General features: G+C 42.8%; 1 protein-coding gene across 1 annotated transcript in view; it reads right to left on the bottom strand.

The window, feature by feature from the left end:
* Positions 1-1,009: 1,009 nt before the first annotated feature.
* Positions 1,010-18,706, bottom strand: part of LOC108152344 (high affinity cGMP-specific 3',5'-cyclic phosphodiesterase 9A) — a 158,768-nt gene continuing 141,071 nt past the window's right edge. Inside the window, exons 7-10 of the mRNA XM_017281608.2 lie at positions 10,237-10,363; positions 9,868-10,163; positions 9,428-9,797; positions 1,010-9,324 (exon numbers count right to left, since the gene is read on the bottom strand). Coding sequence (XP_017137097.1) covers positions 7,987-9,324; positions 9,428-9,797; positions 9,868-10,163; positions 10,237-10,363 — 2,131 coding nt within the window. The 3' untranslated portion in view covers positions 1,010-7,986. The remainder of the gene's footprint in view (positions 9,325-9,427; positions 9,798-9,867; positions 10,164-10,236; positions 10,364-18,706) is intronic.

Genomic DNA, 18,706 nt, shown 5'->3' on the forward strand with positions numbered 1-18,706 from the left:
GTGGTAAAAGTGGATGTGTGTAACGTCCAGAAGGAATCGTTTCCGACCCCATAAAGTATATATATTCTTGATCAGCATCAATAGCCGAGTCGATTAAGCCCTGTCTGTCTGTCCGTCCGTCCGTCTGTCCGTCCGTCCGTCTGTCCGTCCCCTTCAGCGCCTAGTGCTCAAAGACTATAAGAGCTAGAGCAACGATGTTTTGGATCCAGTCTTCTGTGATATGTCACTGCTACAAAAATATTTCAAAACTTCGCCCCGCCCACTTCCGCCCCCACAAAGGACGAAAATCTGTGGCATCCACATTTTTAAAGATACGATAAAACCAAAAACGCAGAATCGTAGAGGATGACTATATGTTCTAGAGTGTAAAATTTCAACCAGATCGTATACTTATTATAGCCAGAATCAAGAAAACAATTTCATTCTTTCTCGCTCTGTCTCTCTCTAACACACAGGTTTCATGGTCGGTTTTGCCAATTGCAAAATATGAGTTCAAGGATCTCAGAACCTATAAGAGCCAGAGCAACCAAATTTGGTTAGATCTCACTATAAAACGTATATCTCAGAATTTCGGCCCACCCCCTTCCGCCCCCACAAAGGACGAAAATCTGTTGCATCCACAATATTGCACATTCGAGAAAACTAAAAACGCAGAATCAAAGATAATGACCATATATATCAGATTGCTGAATCTGGATCAGATCGGATCATTTTTGTAGCCAAAAGCAAGAAATCAATTTGCAGTGGCTACGCAGCGCGTGACGTCACGCTCAGACTGATTTTCTGTCTCTCTCGCACGCACTCTTTGTCGTGTGGTTCAATATTAGCGGCGTCTGCCGGAGGAGAGCCATACTGACTTAGTATCGGGTATAAATGTAGAGTTGCGGTCTCCGCAGCAACTCACAACGTTCCCCCTCGTTTTACTTTGAGCTGCTTCCGTTCTTTCCTTCCGACTATTTTTTCTTTTTGCATTCTATATTGTAAACTTCAAAATTTGTTTTATTTTTTAATAAGTAGTTTGGAAATTATTTTATTCAATGTATTTCATATTCATTCATTAGTTTCATATTTTCTGTTTCTAAACGTTTACACAAAAATACTTGTGTGTGTGAGAGGGAGAGTGTTTCTGTCCTCGTTAATGTATGTATATGTTTGTCTCATAGGTTCGTTCGTATTCGTATGCAGTGTGTACCGGCTGTCCGTTTCTCTGTAATTCTGTCTGTATCTGTGTGTGAGCGCCATTATCTGAGTTGGACATAGCTTAATTGTTAAATACAAGTTGCTTTCATTGATCTCATTTAAATATTTGTGTGCCACTTAAATGCATTTTGGGAAAAGTTTCATAGAATGTATTTTAGTTTTCCTGTGGCTTCCCTATCGCTTATTTTGGGCATGGATGTGGGGTGTGTGATTTGATTTGAGTTTCAGGGGGGTTCCGTTCCCCCGCGATTCCAGTGTGCCAAGAGTTTTATAATACATCCATGTATGTATTTATGTATATATGTATATGTACATATATGTATAGGTATAGGCTTGGATTTTTTCATTGTATACATAGAATTTACTCTGGTTTTCTTTACTCTTTGGTGTCTTCTCAGAATTATTTTCTTTCGATCAGAAAAATATCAATATAATATATATATAGTTCTTAGGGTTTTGGGGGCTTTGGGGAGTGGAGGGGCATTGCTGATTGCTGTGTTGCCAAGTGCACACGTTACAGGGTGGCCAGGTTGCCGTTGCATGCATGCATATTTAATTAATTTACACTTATTCTTTGTTCTGCCTTTAAATATATACTTTTTTTGTAGCTTAAACAACACAATAGAGTCGGGTAAAATGTTTAAGTATCTTTTTCATAATTCTGTTAGGGGATCCATGGATCTATGCCCCACTGTTTATGTGTTACCAGAGAGTTACCAGAATTACCAGAGTTGCAAGAAGTTTCCTCTCGATTTGCACGGATTCTGCACGGTTTGTCTGGGAGGAGTGCTTGCACTCTGAATTGGTTTGCGTTTTCTTAAAATTTATAGCTATTTGTATATATGTATGTATAGTTCTATTCGGTATATGTATATAGTATATATATTGTATGTATATATCGATCAGATTCATTGACATAAAACTTGAAAGTGTATATGGCGTTGTAATACCCCTGCAAAAGCCATATACGATATTACAAGGAACGGACACCCAAGCAGAAATTGTATCGCCAATTGGTCGTTGATCATCAATAGCCTTCGAGTTTGGATATCGTATCACTTCATCCGTACATATATCATACATTTCGCAAGGGTATCCCAGGCCTCGTGTTTTCTGTGTTGGATTCTCTTTCAGAATGAGGAGAAAAAACCGTTTCTAGTACACTGAAGAGCAAGTAGATCAGGCATATATATATAATACATGTAGCTTTCTATTTACGGCTGTGTGAGTGTGAGTTTGTGTACATTTGTACATATGCGGTCGTTGAGAGAGCATCTAAGCTTCGGCCTGCCGAAGAGTGCTGTTGCTGAATTTTGTTTGGTTTATTTTTTCTTGCTTAAAATTTAATTTAAAGTTTTACTTTATTTTTTGTTTGTTTAGCTTTATTTTTGGGTTTGTATATTAAAACGTTAGTCTTTGTATTTTGTTGTGTGTTTTTTGAAGTAAAGGCTTTGTCAGGAGGGTCACTATTACACATATTAGTAGACTTAGTTAAAGTTAAAGTTTTAGTTTTAGTAGTGGAATCGTATGAAACATTTTTTATCGAGTCTGGAGGAGAGCACTATGTCAGGGATACATTTGGGGGGTATCGTCGGGTGTGGATCATGCATTTGTGTGGTCCATTATCGGTGGTTGACGCTGACACAGGGGACAGCTCAGCGGATAAGGTGATTCTCTATAAATTCTCTTCTCCTGCGAGAAGCACTTTTTTAAGGGGGCTCTTTGAAGCGTCGCTCTATTCCCCTATCTTTATAATTCTCTCTTTGCACATTTGTTGAGAAGCTACTTGGCTGTGTCCTTGAGTTTGTCTTTGCTTGAGGATGGGGATGCCCAAGGTGCATTTGGACAAATTTAAGCTCCTATAAAGCCACGCACTCAGAAAATTTGAGTGTGTGTGTGTGTGTGTGTGTTTAAGAATGTTTTATTGTTGGAAACCGTTTTGCAATTTTTCTCTTGAATTTTTTAGTTTTTTGTATGCTCTTTAGCTGCATTGTAAGTTACGTAGGAAATTATAAAGGGTAAGATGTATTTATGTAGGTCGATCCAATGTGTATTTGAACGCTCTACGTTGTAGATCCATAATAATGCCTAATAATCACTTTGCACCCATCATCATCCCCGTCTACCTCTCTGCAGCTCTGGTATGGACAAAAGGCAAGTTCCCATTTTCACTTTCTCCCGAATCAGCCGAATTTTGCTTCGCCAAATCGCACATTCGGAAATAGATGAAAATCTTAAATTTTAGATCGGAAATTGTATATATTTTACTCAGCGGATTTGATTCGTTCAAATGTTAAAATTGGAGCCATATATGTATATGTACATGTATATATGTATATATTGTATGGTTCAGTTGACAGACGATATGTTTACGTTAGAAAATAATAGCACTAACAAAAAAATGCATATGAATGTGAGATCGCAGAACGGAAACGAAAGTCAAAATGGGAACATTGCTGCATTTTTTGTTATATAGCTCCCTATTTCATTATTTCATTATTTTCTTGTCTTTCTGTTTTACTGTTTGGTATTATAGATGCCACCTCTCTTCTCGGTTTTCTTGTTTTCTGCTCTTTAATAAGTTAGTTTGTGTTGCTCTCTGCTCGTTTTGACGACAGGTCATTTTTGTAGAGACCTACGCACTTGCAGTTAAGGCGATATGTAGTGCTACTCCTACTGTTACAAAGATTATGTCTGTGTGTGTCCGTTTGTCTGTGTTCGTGTGTGCGTCTGTTACATCTACGCATGCATACATATGCACGAGTAAAGAGTATCTGTATCTGCTTTCTGTTTTTGCTTAGTGGCATAGGGGGTGAGTTTAGTCAAGTTGGTCCAAATTGCTCATATCCTTGTCTAAGTATTCAAATATGTCATAGGTACACACAAACATTTGCCTTTGGAACTTATTATACCGGCCCGGATACACGGATCAGATCAGATCCATAAGTTGTGGGCCACATCGCTCTCTACCAACTTTCGGAAGAGGGAAAGCGTTTAATTGACTGCCAGAAAGTACACTTAATATACGAGTATTCTTGAACACCGAAAATGATGTAAAATACCCCTGCAAAGGGTGTCATCATTAATTCCTGTGTAGATCTTGCTGCGGTCTTTTCATTGGACTCCGCCAGTAATATTCTATAGCTATTCTAGAAATGATCGATTAGGAAAGAAGCTTTCACAAAAGAAACGTGGTCGTGGTCATCTGATCTGACGGATATGCCCAAAAGCCCATCAGTAACATACGGCTACAAAATATCCCCTAATACTCATGTGAAATATAATTCATTGCAGGGGTATATTTTGGTTCGGCCAGCCGAATCAGGACCTTCTCTCGCGTTGTTCTTTGCCAAGATCTTGCTTGGTCTGCAAATATGTTTGGGTTTGGGTTTTTGTTTCTTTAAAAGTTATGTATAAACTAGTTTAATTATACTTAAAATGGCTTACATTTGGTTATTCCTTTGGGTTTGTTATCATTTGATTTTTTTTTATACATTTGTAAAACACCTAGAGTTTCTTTTTGTATGATTTGTAGTTGTGGTATCTTTAAGATAAATATATTTTTTATATTTTTTTTACATTTTATTTGTTTTGGTTTTTTTGGAAAGTTGTTTGTTTTGCATTTGTTGATTTTCGTTTAAATTCAAGTTTTAGTCTTTATCTTTTTCATTCAAAACAAGGGAAGTAGGGAAGTTGGGGCCATAAACAATATGCATCCATACGAGTAAATATAAGTATAAAATGCTGCGACTCGGAGAGCAACGACTCAAACGCACACGTCTCAATCAGGTCCGGCGGCGGTGCGTACGGCCGAGGCTTCGAAAGCTCACCAACACAGCTGCAACGCAGCAGTGGTCGTATAGTGGTAGTAGAATCAGTAGTACAATAGTATAAGGCAACAAATCAATTTGATGTGTTAGCTATGTAATTTGGAATACGAGTAGGTCGCTAGACTTTAATTTGCTTTAGGTACAGCCATACACATCAAAACACGAGTACATGTAGGAATCGAAATTCTCTTGGTTGATCTTGGTAAAGATAATTGTATGTACCTACATCAATACGTTCGTTAATCCAACGACTAGACAGCCGTCCTCAAAAGTCTAACTACGCGTATAGCAGACCCGCATAGCGATCGGAACTCGCGAGTTCCACCCACTGTTCCCACCAATCCTGTGCGGCTATACCATACGTACTGTATACTATTCAATGACTTATGCTCTGCAACAAATATTCACATGCACTTAAGACACCAGAGTCAACATCAACATCAACATCAATATCAGTATTAACATCAAATTCAACACACATTTTTTGTAAAGGGAAAAATTACACAGAGGCTGCAATTACAATGCACAATTAGTTAATATGTTCTGCTCGATAAGGTTGCGATTTGCTAGACACTTAAATGTACATCAAGTAAACACCCATTGACTTTGGTATTAGCTGTAACTTAAGCTAAACTGTAGCTTCGACCTAAGCCTTCTTCAGGTCCGTCGCCAATTGAATGCTCATTAGCTTAAGTTTGACCAAAAAAATACATACATCTTTTACGGTTTAAATGTGTACCAAGGGCCAGCTCGGCTAATCCTAACTTCTAACTTCCGTCTTCCATTTACTCGTACAATATATTGTATTCCATCTAGAATTCCATAATTTGATTATTCGAAACTCGATGCTGTCTGGTTTATAATTGAATCAAAGTATCGGCATTGCCGCTCAAAGTTTTCCCTGAAAAGTAGGCAGCACATTTCATCAGTTCGCACATACAGAGCCCTCCTGTGAATGCGAGTTAGTGTGTTCTGGTGTGTGTATGTGCAGAGCTATACTTAACATAATTACATACAGAAATTTACATAGACAATAATGACAGGTCCTGGTCTCCTATGCCCCATTCGCTGGATATGTGGATAGAGTTTGTTTCATTCGTTCCGAGGAGATTCGAAACTCGCAAATTGATATTCGGGGGGGCTCGCCATGGACCCAGTACCCGACCCCAGCCCCCGCCACAGCAGCAGCTGAAAATTGCAACCGAATTTCGTGAATAATCAAAATCGTGAAAATGTCAATGTAATCACACATTGCTTCTTCTATGTAGTAACTGCAATTCACTATCCACCCACTAATTGAGTGCTGTCATCAGCAACAACAACATAAACACCGGACTGCATCAGAGCCAGCATGAGAATCGGCTCCAGCTTCGGCAGCTGTAAAAACCCAATTGTATCACCATGAAAGTCGCTCCTGCGGCCATCCTGCCAAAAACTTGATGACTTTCTAGGGACTGCAGGAGTGGGAATAGGATTGGGACTCGGCTGGGACTGGGGGGATGCAAAAACAAAAAAGCAACCAGAAATAGGGGAGGAAAAAGCAACATCGAACCGCGCAACTGACAAATGGAATTAGGCAGACGTCGGTCCTGGTACCAAGGACTATGGCTGGCCAGATTGCAACTCCGAATGAAAGGCCAAGCCCCACTGCATTCGCAATGGCAAAAAATTTGTTTTGCGTAATTATTCGTGAATTTCGCATGAAAACGAGATTGGAACTGCAACTGGGACTGGGTCTGGGTCCGGGACCCACGCTGATGTCTGGCAATCAGTGCGCCTCGGTAGCCACTTGGAGGGCATGGCGTTCGACTCTTCACAGGGCCTAACATCTGGGCTCAGACTATTTCGGGCTTCTGGTAAAATGGTAAAATGCTCAGGAAATGGCCGGCTCAGAGACTATAGTAGAAGAACAAGCCGAAGACAATATGTAACGCGAAATTCTCGGATCCAATTACTTTGAAATTTTAACGAGAAAAGGCTGATGAAACTAATTTAAAAAAGTGGCCTTGAGGGTATCTGGGAGTTGGTTTTCCTTTTGTCATTATATTAATTTTATTTTTTGATTTTGCTTGCGATCGGCTGTTCGAATTCAAAGCTGTCGACAAAGGTATGCTATTTTCTGATTAGGGGCTATACTCTTAAGAAATGGCCACACACTTTTCCGTCACTTTTTTCGAAATAATATTACTTTTTGATTGCACTTGGGCCGATCAATAGTCGGGACTGCCTCAGGTTTTTGAATGTTTCGAATTCGCCGAACTGGCCCTACATATAATCGAGAGATACATATATCCATAAAAAGTTTCGTCTTCACAAATTCTCTAAAAAGAGGTATTTTTTGTTTCTTACAATTACTATATTTATCGGCCGGTCTGAGCGGACATTTGTGAATAAACTTTTCTGTAGATCTATAACTAGATCTTCGGGTAACCAAAAGGTAGAAGAAGTCTCTAGATGCCAATCATATTTAGGGTTGATGTGGATCAGTTATCGATTGAATGTGGTATATATATGCAGTATATATTTGTGTGGGTGTATGTATGTGTGGGTGTACATAAATAAAAAAATACTTAAGTGGTAAACAAAAAACAAGGAGAGGAAAAATCGATTAAAACAACAGTCGACTGCCAAACCTTCCAACAGCTGCTGTCACGGGCGGGGGTGCCTCTGGGGGGCAAGTCATTTAGACATTCTCGGGCTCCGGCAACTTGCGCTCGCAGCAATGGCACACGAGGGCGTTGAGCCGCTGCCCGATGGCTGACCATACCGTAATGGATATGGCGGAGACCTCGCAGTTGCTGGCGGCGTCCGGCTGTAGCTGGTGCTCCGGATCTTCCGCATCCTCATCGTCATCGATGTCCTCCGGCGGGAGGAGGGCCAGGATGGGCACCGGGTGGGACAGCGAGATATTGGTGGCTGTCTTTTCGGTGCTGGAGTCGTAGGTGCTCCCCTGTTGTCAAATCTTTGGCACTACCTCCGAAGAGGAGGCACTGGCCAGTCCAAGCTCCAGTTCAACGCTGAGGCTGGGTGGAATGACCACGACCCCGTCCACGGATGCGATGCGTATACCGGGGACCTCGCCGGCTCCACCGCCTGCACTGTGCAGCGTGTTGTTGCTGTCGTCGTGGCGAGACGACTGGCGGCTGCTGTCGTTGGACGAGTGGCGTGTCACTCCCGGGTCGCGGCTACAGGGCACATCCAGGCTGTAGGCCCGATGACGGTGCATCGTTCCACCACCTACAGCTCCAGCTCCGCCCGAGGTCGCTTGCTGGCTATTCGAAATGGTACAGCATATGGACGGCGGCTTACCGCCACTCATTCCAGGCCCAGAACCAGCTTCTAGTCCTGAACCTCCTCCTCTGGCCGCATCCAAAGCGCTGCTGCTGTCGCCGGTACTAAGTGCGGGTCCGGTTCCATTGTTGTTGGCCCGACCATGGCAGGGACTGCTGCGGGTGCTGCCAAAGCGCTTGTTGCCCTTGTCAAAGCTGAAGCTGAAGTAGTCTGAGAACTGACGCAGCCGCGACTTCCACGAACCGGAGCCGGAGCCACCGGAGCTGCCACCGGCTCCGCCAATCGCTCCGCCGGCCATGGCGACAACACTCGACACTGCGGTGACTCCGGCCTGGCTGGCACTGGGCGTGGCCCGACTGCTGCTACCGCCGTTGCTGGCCAACCCGATCTGCTCCAGCTGCTGTCCACTGGGCGACACGTTGCCATTGGAGGAGGCGCTTGCCGCGACATCTGCCAACAGGGGGACACTTGCCGGTGACGATGCTGCTGCTGCCGACGCCAGAATCTCTGCGGCACTGATCTCGCCATCCGCATCTGAGTCCGCTTCGGTGCGGGCCAGCAGTTCATTCAGCTGGATATTGTTGCCAGCTCTGGCTCCTCCTCCGGCTCCGGCACTCGTGTTGGCATTGGTGTCCTCTTGGCCACGCTGTGTGGCTGTAGCTCCAGCTGACTCGGGGCCGCTGCGTTGGTGGTGGCGTCCGTAGAATACGTTGCTATCGGAGATCACCTGGGGCAGACCGTCGGACAGACGCCGGCTGTGGCCACTGCTGTACTGGTCGAGACTCACGGCCCTATTGTTGCCGAAGTGACAGCGATTGGTGTGATAGCCGTGGATGTTGCCGTAGGAGTTGCGTATGCGCTGGCCCCCGCCGCTACTGCACAGCTCCCCGATCATCGATGGGCGCTTCTCGCGCGACGACTTGCGCGAGTTCGAGTGCGACGACTTGCTCCGGTTGCTGCTGCCCTCCGTGTCTACTTTGAACTTGGAGGTCTTCTCGGCAACCTGAGAAATAAAAAGAGCAACGAAGAGTCATTCGGGGAATAGTAATCGGGTAAAGGAATCTACAAGTTAGTACAGATTTAAATGGGAGAGATTTACGACTTACATCCACCTCGGTGGCCGTCTCCGAATCGCCGCTTTCGCTTCCCTCGGGCAGATCGTGCAGCTCGGCTGCCATGCCCCCGGGCTCATCAACGGAGGTGCGTGAGGCGGACTTCTGCGAGGGGATGCTACGCCGCGATTTCACACTAATACCGGATCCAGAGCGTGGCATTTGGGGGGAGATGCTGCCAGTGGTACCGCCGGCGCCTCCGCCCTGGGTGCTGCCGTGGCCTTTGTCTATGATCATCTTGTCGCCTGACGCTCCCGGTGTGCTCACCATGGCTGCGTTGGAGTCCATAGTGCCACTGTTGCTGTCCGAAGTGTTACTGTCGGCAACGGACTTCCGCGTCTTGGTTTGGGCATCGTTTAGGCGTCTACGGATCGGAACACAGCTTGGGAGTTAGTTGATTATCCATTTCGGAGGGGGAGCCGGAGCCACCTCACCTGTAATACTCCAGGGCAATGCGCACTGGTATGATGATGAGCTCCGTGAGCTCTGGCACCAGCTCACCGAGAGCTTCGAAGAGGGGCAGCAGAACGAGACCGATGAAGCGCACCTGAGATCCTGGCTTGCTTACCTTATCCGGGTCCATGAATGGCGTTACCGGCAATCCTTCCGACTTCTCGGCGGCGCTCTGGGCAAAGAACTCCTGCAACAGGCGATCCAGCCACGGCTCGGCCACGTCCATTGGTCGGGCCTCATTCGAAATGTCCGCCACCTTGATGAGAATCATGCAGAGCTAATTCAGGACAGATTTGAAGGGATTAGACCGAATAGAACTGTCGAGAAGTGGAGTGGATATCGATGCTTACTAGATTGATGTGGGCCCGATTGCTGTAGTCGAAGATGGGCGTTATCTCCATGAATTGTGTGAGGATCTCATTGTGACGGGCCATGTCGGTGGCCAGGATGCAGCGAATTATGCCCTCACGTATGGTGCTGGAGATGGAACCAAAGAAGAAAACATTACTGAAAAACTATTTTTGCGAGAAACCTATTCAAAAGAAGAGATAATCTATGGAGAACACCTTTTAAATAGCGCTCTATTCCTTTTCTAATCTGTCCTTCCTGTGACCTTTTACACCTTCCAAATCATTTCTCTTCCATTTCGTTCTGCAGCACTAGGGGCAGACACCTACATTATGCAGAGACTTCCTGGGATTCCATTTTCCTTAAGTCTTGAAACGAGAAAAACACCAAAGTCTGCGCTGCCAAGCGTTCTTTCGTTACACATCCAAATTGCGTTGCAGTGCTTTGTGCTTCCCTGTTCTTCCCCTACTCATTCAACCCAACTGAAGTGCAGATTGAGTTTTCCATTGACATAGCTCTCGTGTGGCCAATAAAAGTGTTTACCGGAGGAAAAGGCAATGAAGTGTTTTTGAAAAGAAAAGGCTAATCAAAATGGCGCAGTGTTGGTAAGATGGTGTAAGGTGGAGATGGTGGTGACGGACAAATGCAGCGCGTAAAATATCAAATTGCATTTCGTTTTATTTGAAGTTGAGGCACAGCCCAGGATCAAGACCAGGACCAGGAGGCAAAGTCAAATGGAAAGAGCAATGCAAGTAAGGTCCTGATTCGGGGGTGGAAGGTTTAGATACCCTTGAATCATCGTTCCTATAGCATGCTAAGTGATATAGGAGTTAGAGATAAATTGGAAGAAACCTGTCTTTTTGATCGACCATTTCTATAACAACAGTTGATTCTGATCAAAAATAGTTATAAGTACTCGAGTCTACTTATTGTTGGTATACGTCTCCTTTTATGTGTTTTCCCAGGGTACACAAAGATCCAAGCCAATCTTCAAAGTGAAAATTGAATTTTTCGTGTCAAGCTGCATTGACGGTGCAGACTTTAGCTACCCTCCCTTCTGCCCCACCCTGTGCACCCTCTACACCTCCTTCCGGAACAACTTCAACTCCATCTCCGTCTCAAATTCTAGGTAAGCGCTGCTGCATTTAAAGTGCAAATAGAGCGTCTATCACAGCGGTAAATATTTATTTTATTTTATTATTTTCCCTCTCTCCCTCTCTATCTTTTTTGGCCAATGATGGATTTGAAGGAGACTGCGGGTTGAAAGGGGTTTGATATGGTGGGTTGGGGCATCAATCGGCTTAGTTAAACATTTTGTTGATAGAATTTCGCTAAAAATGTAGTGGAAAATTGCGCTCCCATCAATAACGAAACAGTGTCTGATATTTTGACGAGGCTCGGCAAAAATATGATTGGAAAATGCGGTTAAACCAAAAAAATTAGTGGTAGCAGAACGAATAATGGTCTTCATGGAGGATCTAAGGATTAAAAAATATGGAAACAATGGAAATTTATAACAGATATTAAGAACAGAGGAGAAAGTCGGGAAAAGCAGAATACATGGAATACAAAATAATAATTATAGAGAGATGTAAAAAAGCAGAATTTTGTTTAGAAGAAATAATTTTAACGGAGTTGCAACAAAATGAAGAGGTACTATATGGAGTCTCCGAATGTCTATATAAAAGAATGTCTATATAAAGAAAATATTGAATCGCAAATAAATGCGTTTCGGTTCTCCAATACCATTTTCCTCACTGCACACGTATCCCATCCACCCACACCCACATCCAAACCATGCCAGACATCATCACCATCATTATCATCTTCATCTGGATTTGGCATATTCCTGGCATGCACTACACGACCGGCAGTGTGGCGCCTAGTAAAGGCATTCAATTAATTAATATCTGGTGCACCCACGATGAAATGGGGGAGGAATTAGGCGCTTTGTGCGCCGTATCTGCAGTTCAATTTGGGATTTAATGGATAACAAAGCAAATATATGGACTAGCATACAATGGTAGCCAACCATGTCAGCGATTATGATGACAGCTACTTGAATAGAGATGGTTTAGTCATATGCATGAAGCACAGATTGTAGTGGCCAGTTGTGACTCTAAAACTCCAGAGAACAGCTTGGGAAGTATTGCCCTCGCGTTCAACATTAACTAGAGAAGCAGCGCGGATCTGTGGGAGTTATGTTTTAAAGCTCAACTAGAAATCATACGATTACTCCGTTAGTCGTGGAAGATATGTGTAAGCTTTGCTTAGCATCGTACGATTACTCCGTTATCTAGGGAAGCAAGGTGTAAGCTTTGTCTAAAATCGTACGATTACCCCGTTGGTTGTGGAAGGTAAAGTTCCGATCGTAAAGGCTAATGCAAGTAATAGAACTTCTGGATAGATCATTGCTATAGTGAAGCTGTACGAGCTCGGAGGAGTCTTTTTATACAAATATATATATCCAAGTGAATTTGAAAACGTGCAATCAAACACGTGCCAAGTAAATTGACGTTCTGGTGGACAGCATTATTCCTTTTGGATTAAGAAAAATAAAAGGTATTTGGACCTTACAATAGTGACACAGTTTTAACAGTCTCGTATCATAGGGCTGGAAATCTTACTACGTTCGACACCGGGAAAGAAAATCCAATTGACCCCTCCAATAACGAGGTCGTCAAAGTCCATCGATTTCTTAGTAGATCTGGGAAAAACCTCGGATTTCCCAGAAACCAGCAACTACATCAACCAACGATAACTACAACCAAATAAACCAGCAAAAGCCGTCCGAAGATAATATTAAACGACACGACAAAGAGTGCGTGCGAGAGAGACAGAAAATCAGTCTGAGCGTGACGTCGGTTGTTGCGATTTGTTCCTTTTGGCTATAAAAATTATCTGATCTGATCCAGATTCAGCAACCGGATAGATATGGTCAGGCTCTATGATTGTGCGTTTTTAGTTTTCTCGTATCATCAATATTGTGGATGCAACAGATTTTCGTCCTTTGTGGGGGCGGAAGAGGGTGGGGTGAAATTTTGAGATATACGTTTTATAGTGAAATCTAACAGGAGTGCGGATACCAAATTTGGTTACTCTAGCCTTTATAGTCTCTGAGATTTGTGGATGCCCCAGATTTTCGTCCTTTGCGGGGGCGGAAGGGGGTGTGGCGAAATTTTGACACAAAACGGTCAAGGTCCGATATCACAGAAGTGTGGATACCAAATTTGGTTGCTCTAGCTCTTATAGGTTCTGAGATCCTTGAACTCATATTTTGCAATTGGCAAAACCGACCATGAGACCTGTGTGTTAGAGAGAGACAGAGCGCGAAAGAATGAAATTGTTCTCTTGATTCTGGCTATAATAATTATACAATCTTGTTCAGATTACATTCTAGAACATATAGTCATCCTCTACGATTCTGCGTTTTCAGTTTTCTCGTATCTTTGAATTTGTAGATGCTACAGATTTTCGCCTGTTGTAGGGGCGGAAGTAGGCGGGGCAAAGTTTTGAAACATTCTCGTAACAGTGACATATCACAGAAGTCCCGATATAAACTGTCGTTGCTCTAGCTCTTATAGTCTTTGAGCACTATGCTCTGATTGGGACGGACGGACAGACGGACAGACAGACAGGGCTCAATCGACTCGGCTATTGATGCTGATCAAGAATATATATACTTTATGGGGTCGGAAACGATTCCTTCTGGACGTTACACACATCCATTTTCACCACAAATCTAATATACCCCAATACTCATTTTGAGTATCGGGTATAAAAACAAATAATGTATATAATTACCCATAATTAGAAATTAGCGCAAGTGAAAACCACATTTTTTTAAGATCAGCCGTTAAGTGGCAAATCGTCGTCGTACGGGTATGGAAATGAGAAAATCGGTGTTTCATCCGAATTAGAAGTGAAGACCTGTATATTCATAATTTTTCTCCCTTCCTCAGAGTATGTTCCTACGTCGCCCCTTGAGCTCAACGGACACGCCGGATAATTCGTATAAGGTATGAGTGAGTTACGAGCTTCCTTAAACGGAATTCTCGAGTATTTTCGAAATATATATACGTCTTATGAAACTTCTATTGCGGTATGTTAAACAACCGTATACATACGTGCCATTATTAAAGCGGATCGGCTAGTAATTTTCCTTTCACGTTTGCCTTCTAGTTATATTATTATCATATTTTTCTATTCTTTCCAATTTAATTTCTTTTACGCCATATTCTCTACACATAAGTCCTATATACATATATATATATAACTAGATATAAATTGCTATTATTTCCTCCTTCTTTATTTACTTACTTTATGCTAAGTTTATACATATCCAGAAAATCATGAAGTCCAAACCCGTAAATTTTGAATTATTAAATAATAATTAGCAGATAATAATGGAACATTAAACCTTTTGTGTTTGTCCTGAGTAGAGCCTGAGGAAGTCCGATGATCAAATAGAGATACGCTCGATTAGGGTTATGCTGTCGATTAAACGGCATACTAAAGGTAGGGAGGGTAGAGAAGGGGTCAAAGTCATCTGAGTTCCCCAAGAGCGACGGAATATAGCCTGACTATTTGTCGCTAGTCGGTAACCCAGTTAGTTTAAATTCCCATTTTTTTATTTATTTTTATTTATTTTATAGAGTTCCTTTTGAACATTAAATCAAGTGTACCTAAAACATCTTTGCGAATGTGGTGGTATAGCAGATAGGAGAGTAGGAAGATCCCACGACATTCCGGCGAGCTAGTTAGAGCATAGCTAGAGGTGCACGTTCCAAAATCCTGCTATACTATTGGTGTCGGAGCGTCAAAAAAGAATGTATGTACATCCTCCATCCGTACATACATACATCTCACACCTCTAAGGATAAGAATTTCTTGCACACTACAAGATTCATACTATTGGGTGTGGTACAGGTGTAATTTAGGTAATAGCATATCTGGTAGAGACAAACAAAAAACCCAAAATCATCCTTGGGTTGCCCACAAATTTACCATGGATTGTACGATTTTTGCGTCTCTGTAACCATTGTGTTTTTCTGCGAGTGCCAATCTCTCATTATGGTAACTTGTAGCTGAAAGGGTACCTTAAGCTGTGATTCTACTTAGTTGTCTTTTTATATTTTTAAAGAATCTAGTGCAGTGATTAGGCATCTTTGGTATGTAGTATTCTGCTCCTGCTCTTGCTTTTGCTTTTGCCTCCTCCTAACGCTGATGATGAATTGTGCGAAGGGGGAAATGAGAAATGAGCAAAAGTTGGCGTTGCCCAAAAAACGGCAACTATTATGCGCTAATTATGACTAAATAATTGCATGAAAAGCGTCGGGCGTCGAGCGTCGAGCGTCGAGAACCAGCCAAAGCTCAACTCGAAACTTACGAGTATCCCCCATCTCCACTCTCTCGCATCTGGCATTCGCTCGCCTTGATGATTTATTCTTGGTTTGGAGCATAGCAGATGGTTCTAAGTTTACTCTTTGCTTACAACACAATGGCTCACCTCCCCCCCCCCCCCCCCCCACCCCCCAGCAGCTGTTTGTCGGCGGAATTTTGATTGAATTTTTCTTGTTGTTGTGGTTTTCATGTAACCAGAACTTAACTTTCGAGATTGGGTACTCAACGATAAGTAACATAAGTAAGGATAGCGCACGCATATCGCTCTTGTTAAGAACTTTGTCTATTGTCTACTGTTTCGCATGGTTGTAGCTTTATTTGTTCGATGTCTCGAATGAGCCACGTTGCGTTTTACTGGCGCTGTTCACTGTAACACACACAGATAATGATCAACTTGCAAACCTGTCACAGTCACAAATCTCGTAGCTCACACACGTATAGATCAAAGCATACTTGATTGTGTTTACATTTTGTATGGGAAATTAAAAAAAAACGAGGGGGAACGTTGTGAGTTGCTGCGGACACCGCAACTCTACATTTATACCCGATACTAAGTCAGTATGGCTCTCCTCCGGCAGACGCCGCTAATATTAAACGACACAACAAAGAGTGCGTGCGAGAGAGACAGAAAATCAGTCTGAGCGTGACGTCGGGCGCTGCGTAGCCACTGCAAATTGATTTCTTGCTTTTGGCTATACTAATTATCCGATCTGATCCATCTAATTCATTAACCGGATAGATATGGTCATTCTCTATGATTCTGCGTTTTTAGTTTTCTCGAATCTGCAATATTGTGGATGCAACAGATTTTCGTCCTTTGTGGGGGCGGAAGAGGGTGGGGCGAAATTCTGAGATAAACGTTTTATAGTGAGATCTAAAGGAAGTGCGGATACCAAATTTGGTTACTCTAGCCTTAATAGTCTCTGAGATTTGTGGATGCCCCAGATTTTCGTCCTTTGCGGGGGCGGAAGGGGGTGTGGCGAAATTTTGACACAAAACGGTCAAGGTCCGATATCACAGGAGTGTGGATACCAAATTTGGTTGCTCTGGCTCTTATAGGTTCTGAGATCCTTGAACTCATATTTTGCAATTGGGAAAACCGACCATGAAACCTGTGTGTTAGAGAGAGACAGAGCGAGATAGAATGAAATTGTTTTATTGATTGTGGCTATGATAAATATGCGATCTGGCTCAGATTTTACACTCTAGTACATACAGTCATCCTCTACGATTCTGCGTATCTTTGAATTTGTGCATGCCACAGATTTTCGCCCTTTGTGGGGGCGGAAGTGGGCGGGGCGAAGTTTTGAAATATTTTTGTAGCAGTGACATATCACAGAAGTCTGGATCCAAAACATCGTTGCTCTAGCTCTTATAGTCTTTGAGCACTAGGCGCTGAAGGGGACGGACAGACGGACAGAGGGACGGACGGACGGACGGACGGACGGACGGACGGACGGACGGACAGACGGACAGACAGACAGGGCTCATTCGACTCGGCTATTGATGCTGATCAAGAATATATATACTTTATGGGGTCATCCAGTTTTACCACAAATCTAATATACCCCAATACTCATTTTGAGTATCGGGTATACAAAAAATCCCCATAAAAAACGAGCGGGAACGTTGTGAGCCGGTATGTGCTCGGTATGCATAAGCACAGTCTGAGTACGGTATGTGTGTTTTGCTTTCTCGCTTTCTTCCGACAGAAGGCGTACATGTGAGAGAGAAAAGGAGTAAGCGCGTGGAAGACGTTGCGTAGCCTCTGCAATCTCAATTGTCCTCCTGGCTATACTATTGATCTGATCTAAGTCAATCGGCAATCTGGTTGACACGGTAATTTTCTATGATTTTTGTTTGGCGCGCGTGGAAAAATTAAACAAAAAAAACTTGATCTAGTGTGATATCAAAGGAGTTAACACACAAAATTTGGTTGCTCTAGCTCTTGTAGTCGCTGAGAACCGTCAGACATGACGGACTGACAGACAGATATAGCTATATCGACTGGTCTATTGATGCTGGTTAAGAATATATATATATAGTATATACTATATACTGTATGGGGTCGGAATATATACACTATATATACTTCCTTCTGGGTGTTACACAAATCCACTTTTACCAAAAATCTAATATACCTCTATACTCTTTGAGTATCCGGTATAACAATTTTTGAGGGTATAGATAGATTATGCTTATTTTTCTATCCATTATAAGGAAATATTTTTTTTTTCTCATATCGATGAGGAAATGGGAAATGCTTTAATTTCTGCTTTGCAAAGAACAACTCTGTCACCACGTTTTCATCTCCCCCTCGTTTTCGTCTTTCTCTCATCCCAAAGCTAAGTGAATGTAAACTTGACTTTCCACCTAAAAACCTTATCGCACTGAGATTTGCGTGTGCGAGAGAGTGAGAGGGCAGCATCTGCGTATCTGGTCTCATCGCTAAATTCCTTAACCCATTGAAGTCTGTATGTACATATGTATTTAGTAAAAGGTATGAGGGGTTACTGATCGGATACACAGATCATAATGGTGTCTCAAGGATGAATCTTAATCGATATAAATAAATATATTAAAAATAATATTGAAAAATAATTTTTTAGAATACTGAATAAAGATCAGATTTTGTATTAAAATTATGATATTTGTGATATTTCATTATAATTGTGGATGCCACAGATTTTCGTCCGTTGTGGGGGTGGAAGGGGGCGTGACAAAATTTGGTTGCTCTAGCTCGAATACTTAGTCTCTGAGAACTAGGCGTCAAACAAGACGGACAGACAGGCATGGCTATATCGACTCGGCTATTGATGCTGATCAAGAATATATCTACTTTATGGGGTCGGAAACGCCTCCCATTGGGTGTTACACACATCCACTTTCACCAAAAATCTAATACACCCCTATACTCTTTGAGTATCGGGTATAAAAATAGATTTTCCCTCCCCACTGCAACTCCTCGGGTAGCCCTCGCCGTCATGGGCCGTCATGGCATTGCCCAGAAGCGAATGTCAGGGCACGGCACGGTTATCAGCTGCGGCTTATCGCCGACGGTCCGCGACG

Source organism: Drosophila miranda, chromosome XR (genome assembly GCF_003369915.1).
Source record: "Drosophila miranda strain MSH22 chromosome XR, D.miranda_PacBio2.1, whole genome shotgun sequence".
NCBI classification, from domain to species: Eukaryota; Metazoa; Arthropoda; class Insecta; order Diptera; family Drosophilidae; genus Drosophila; species Drosophila miranda.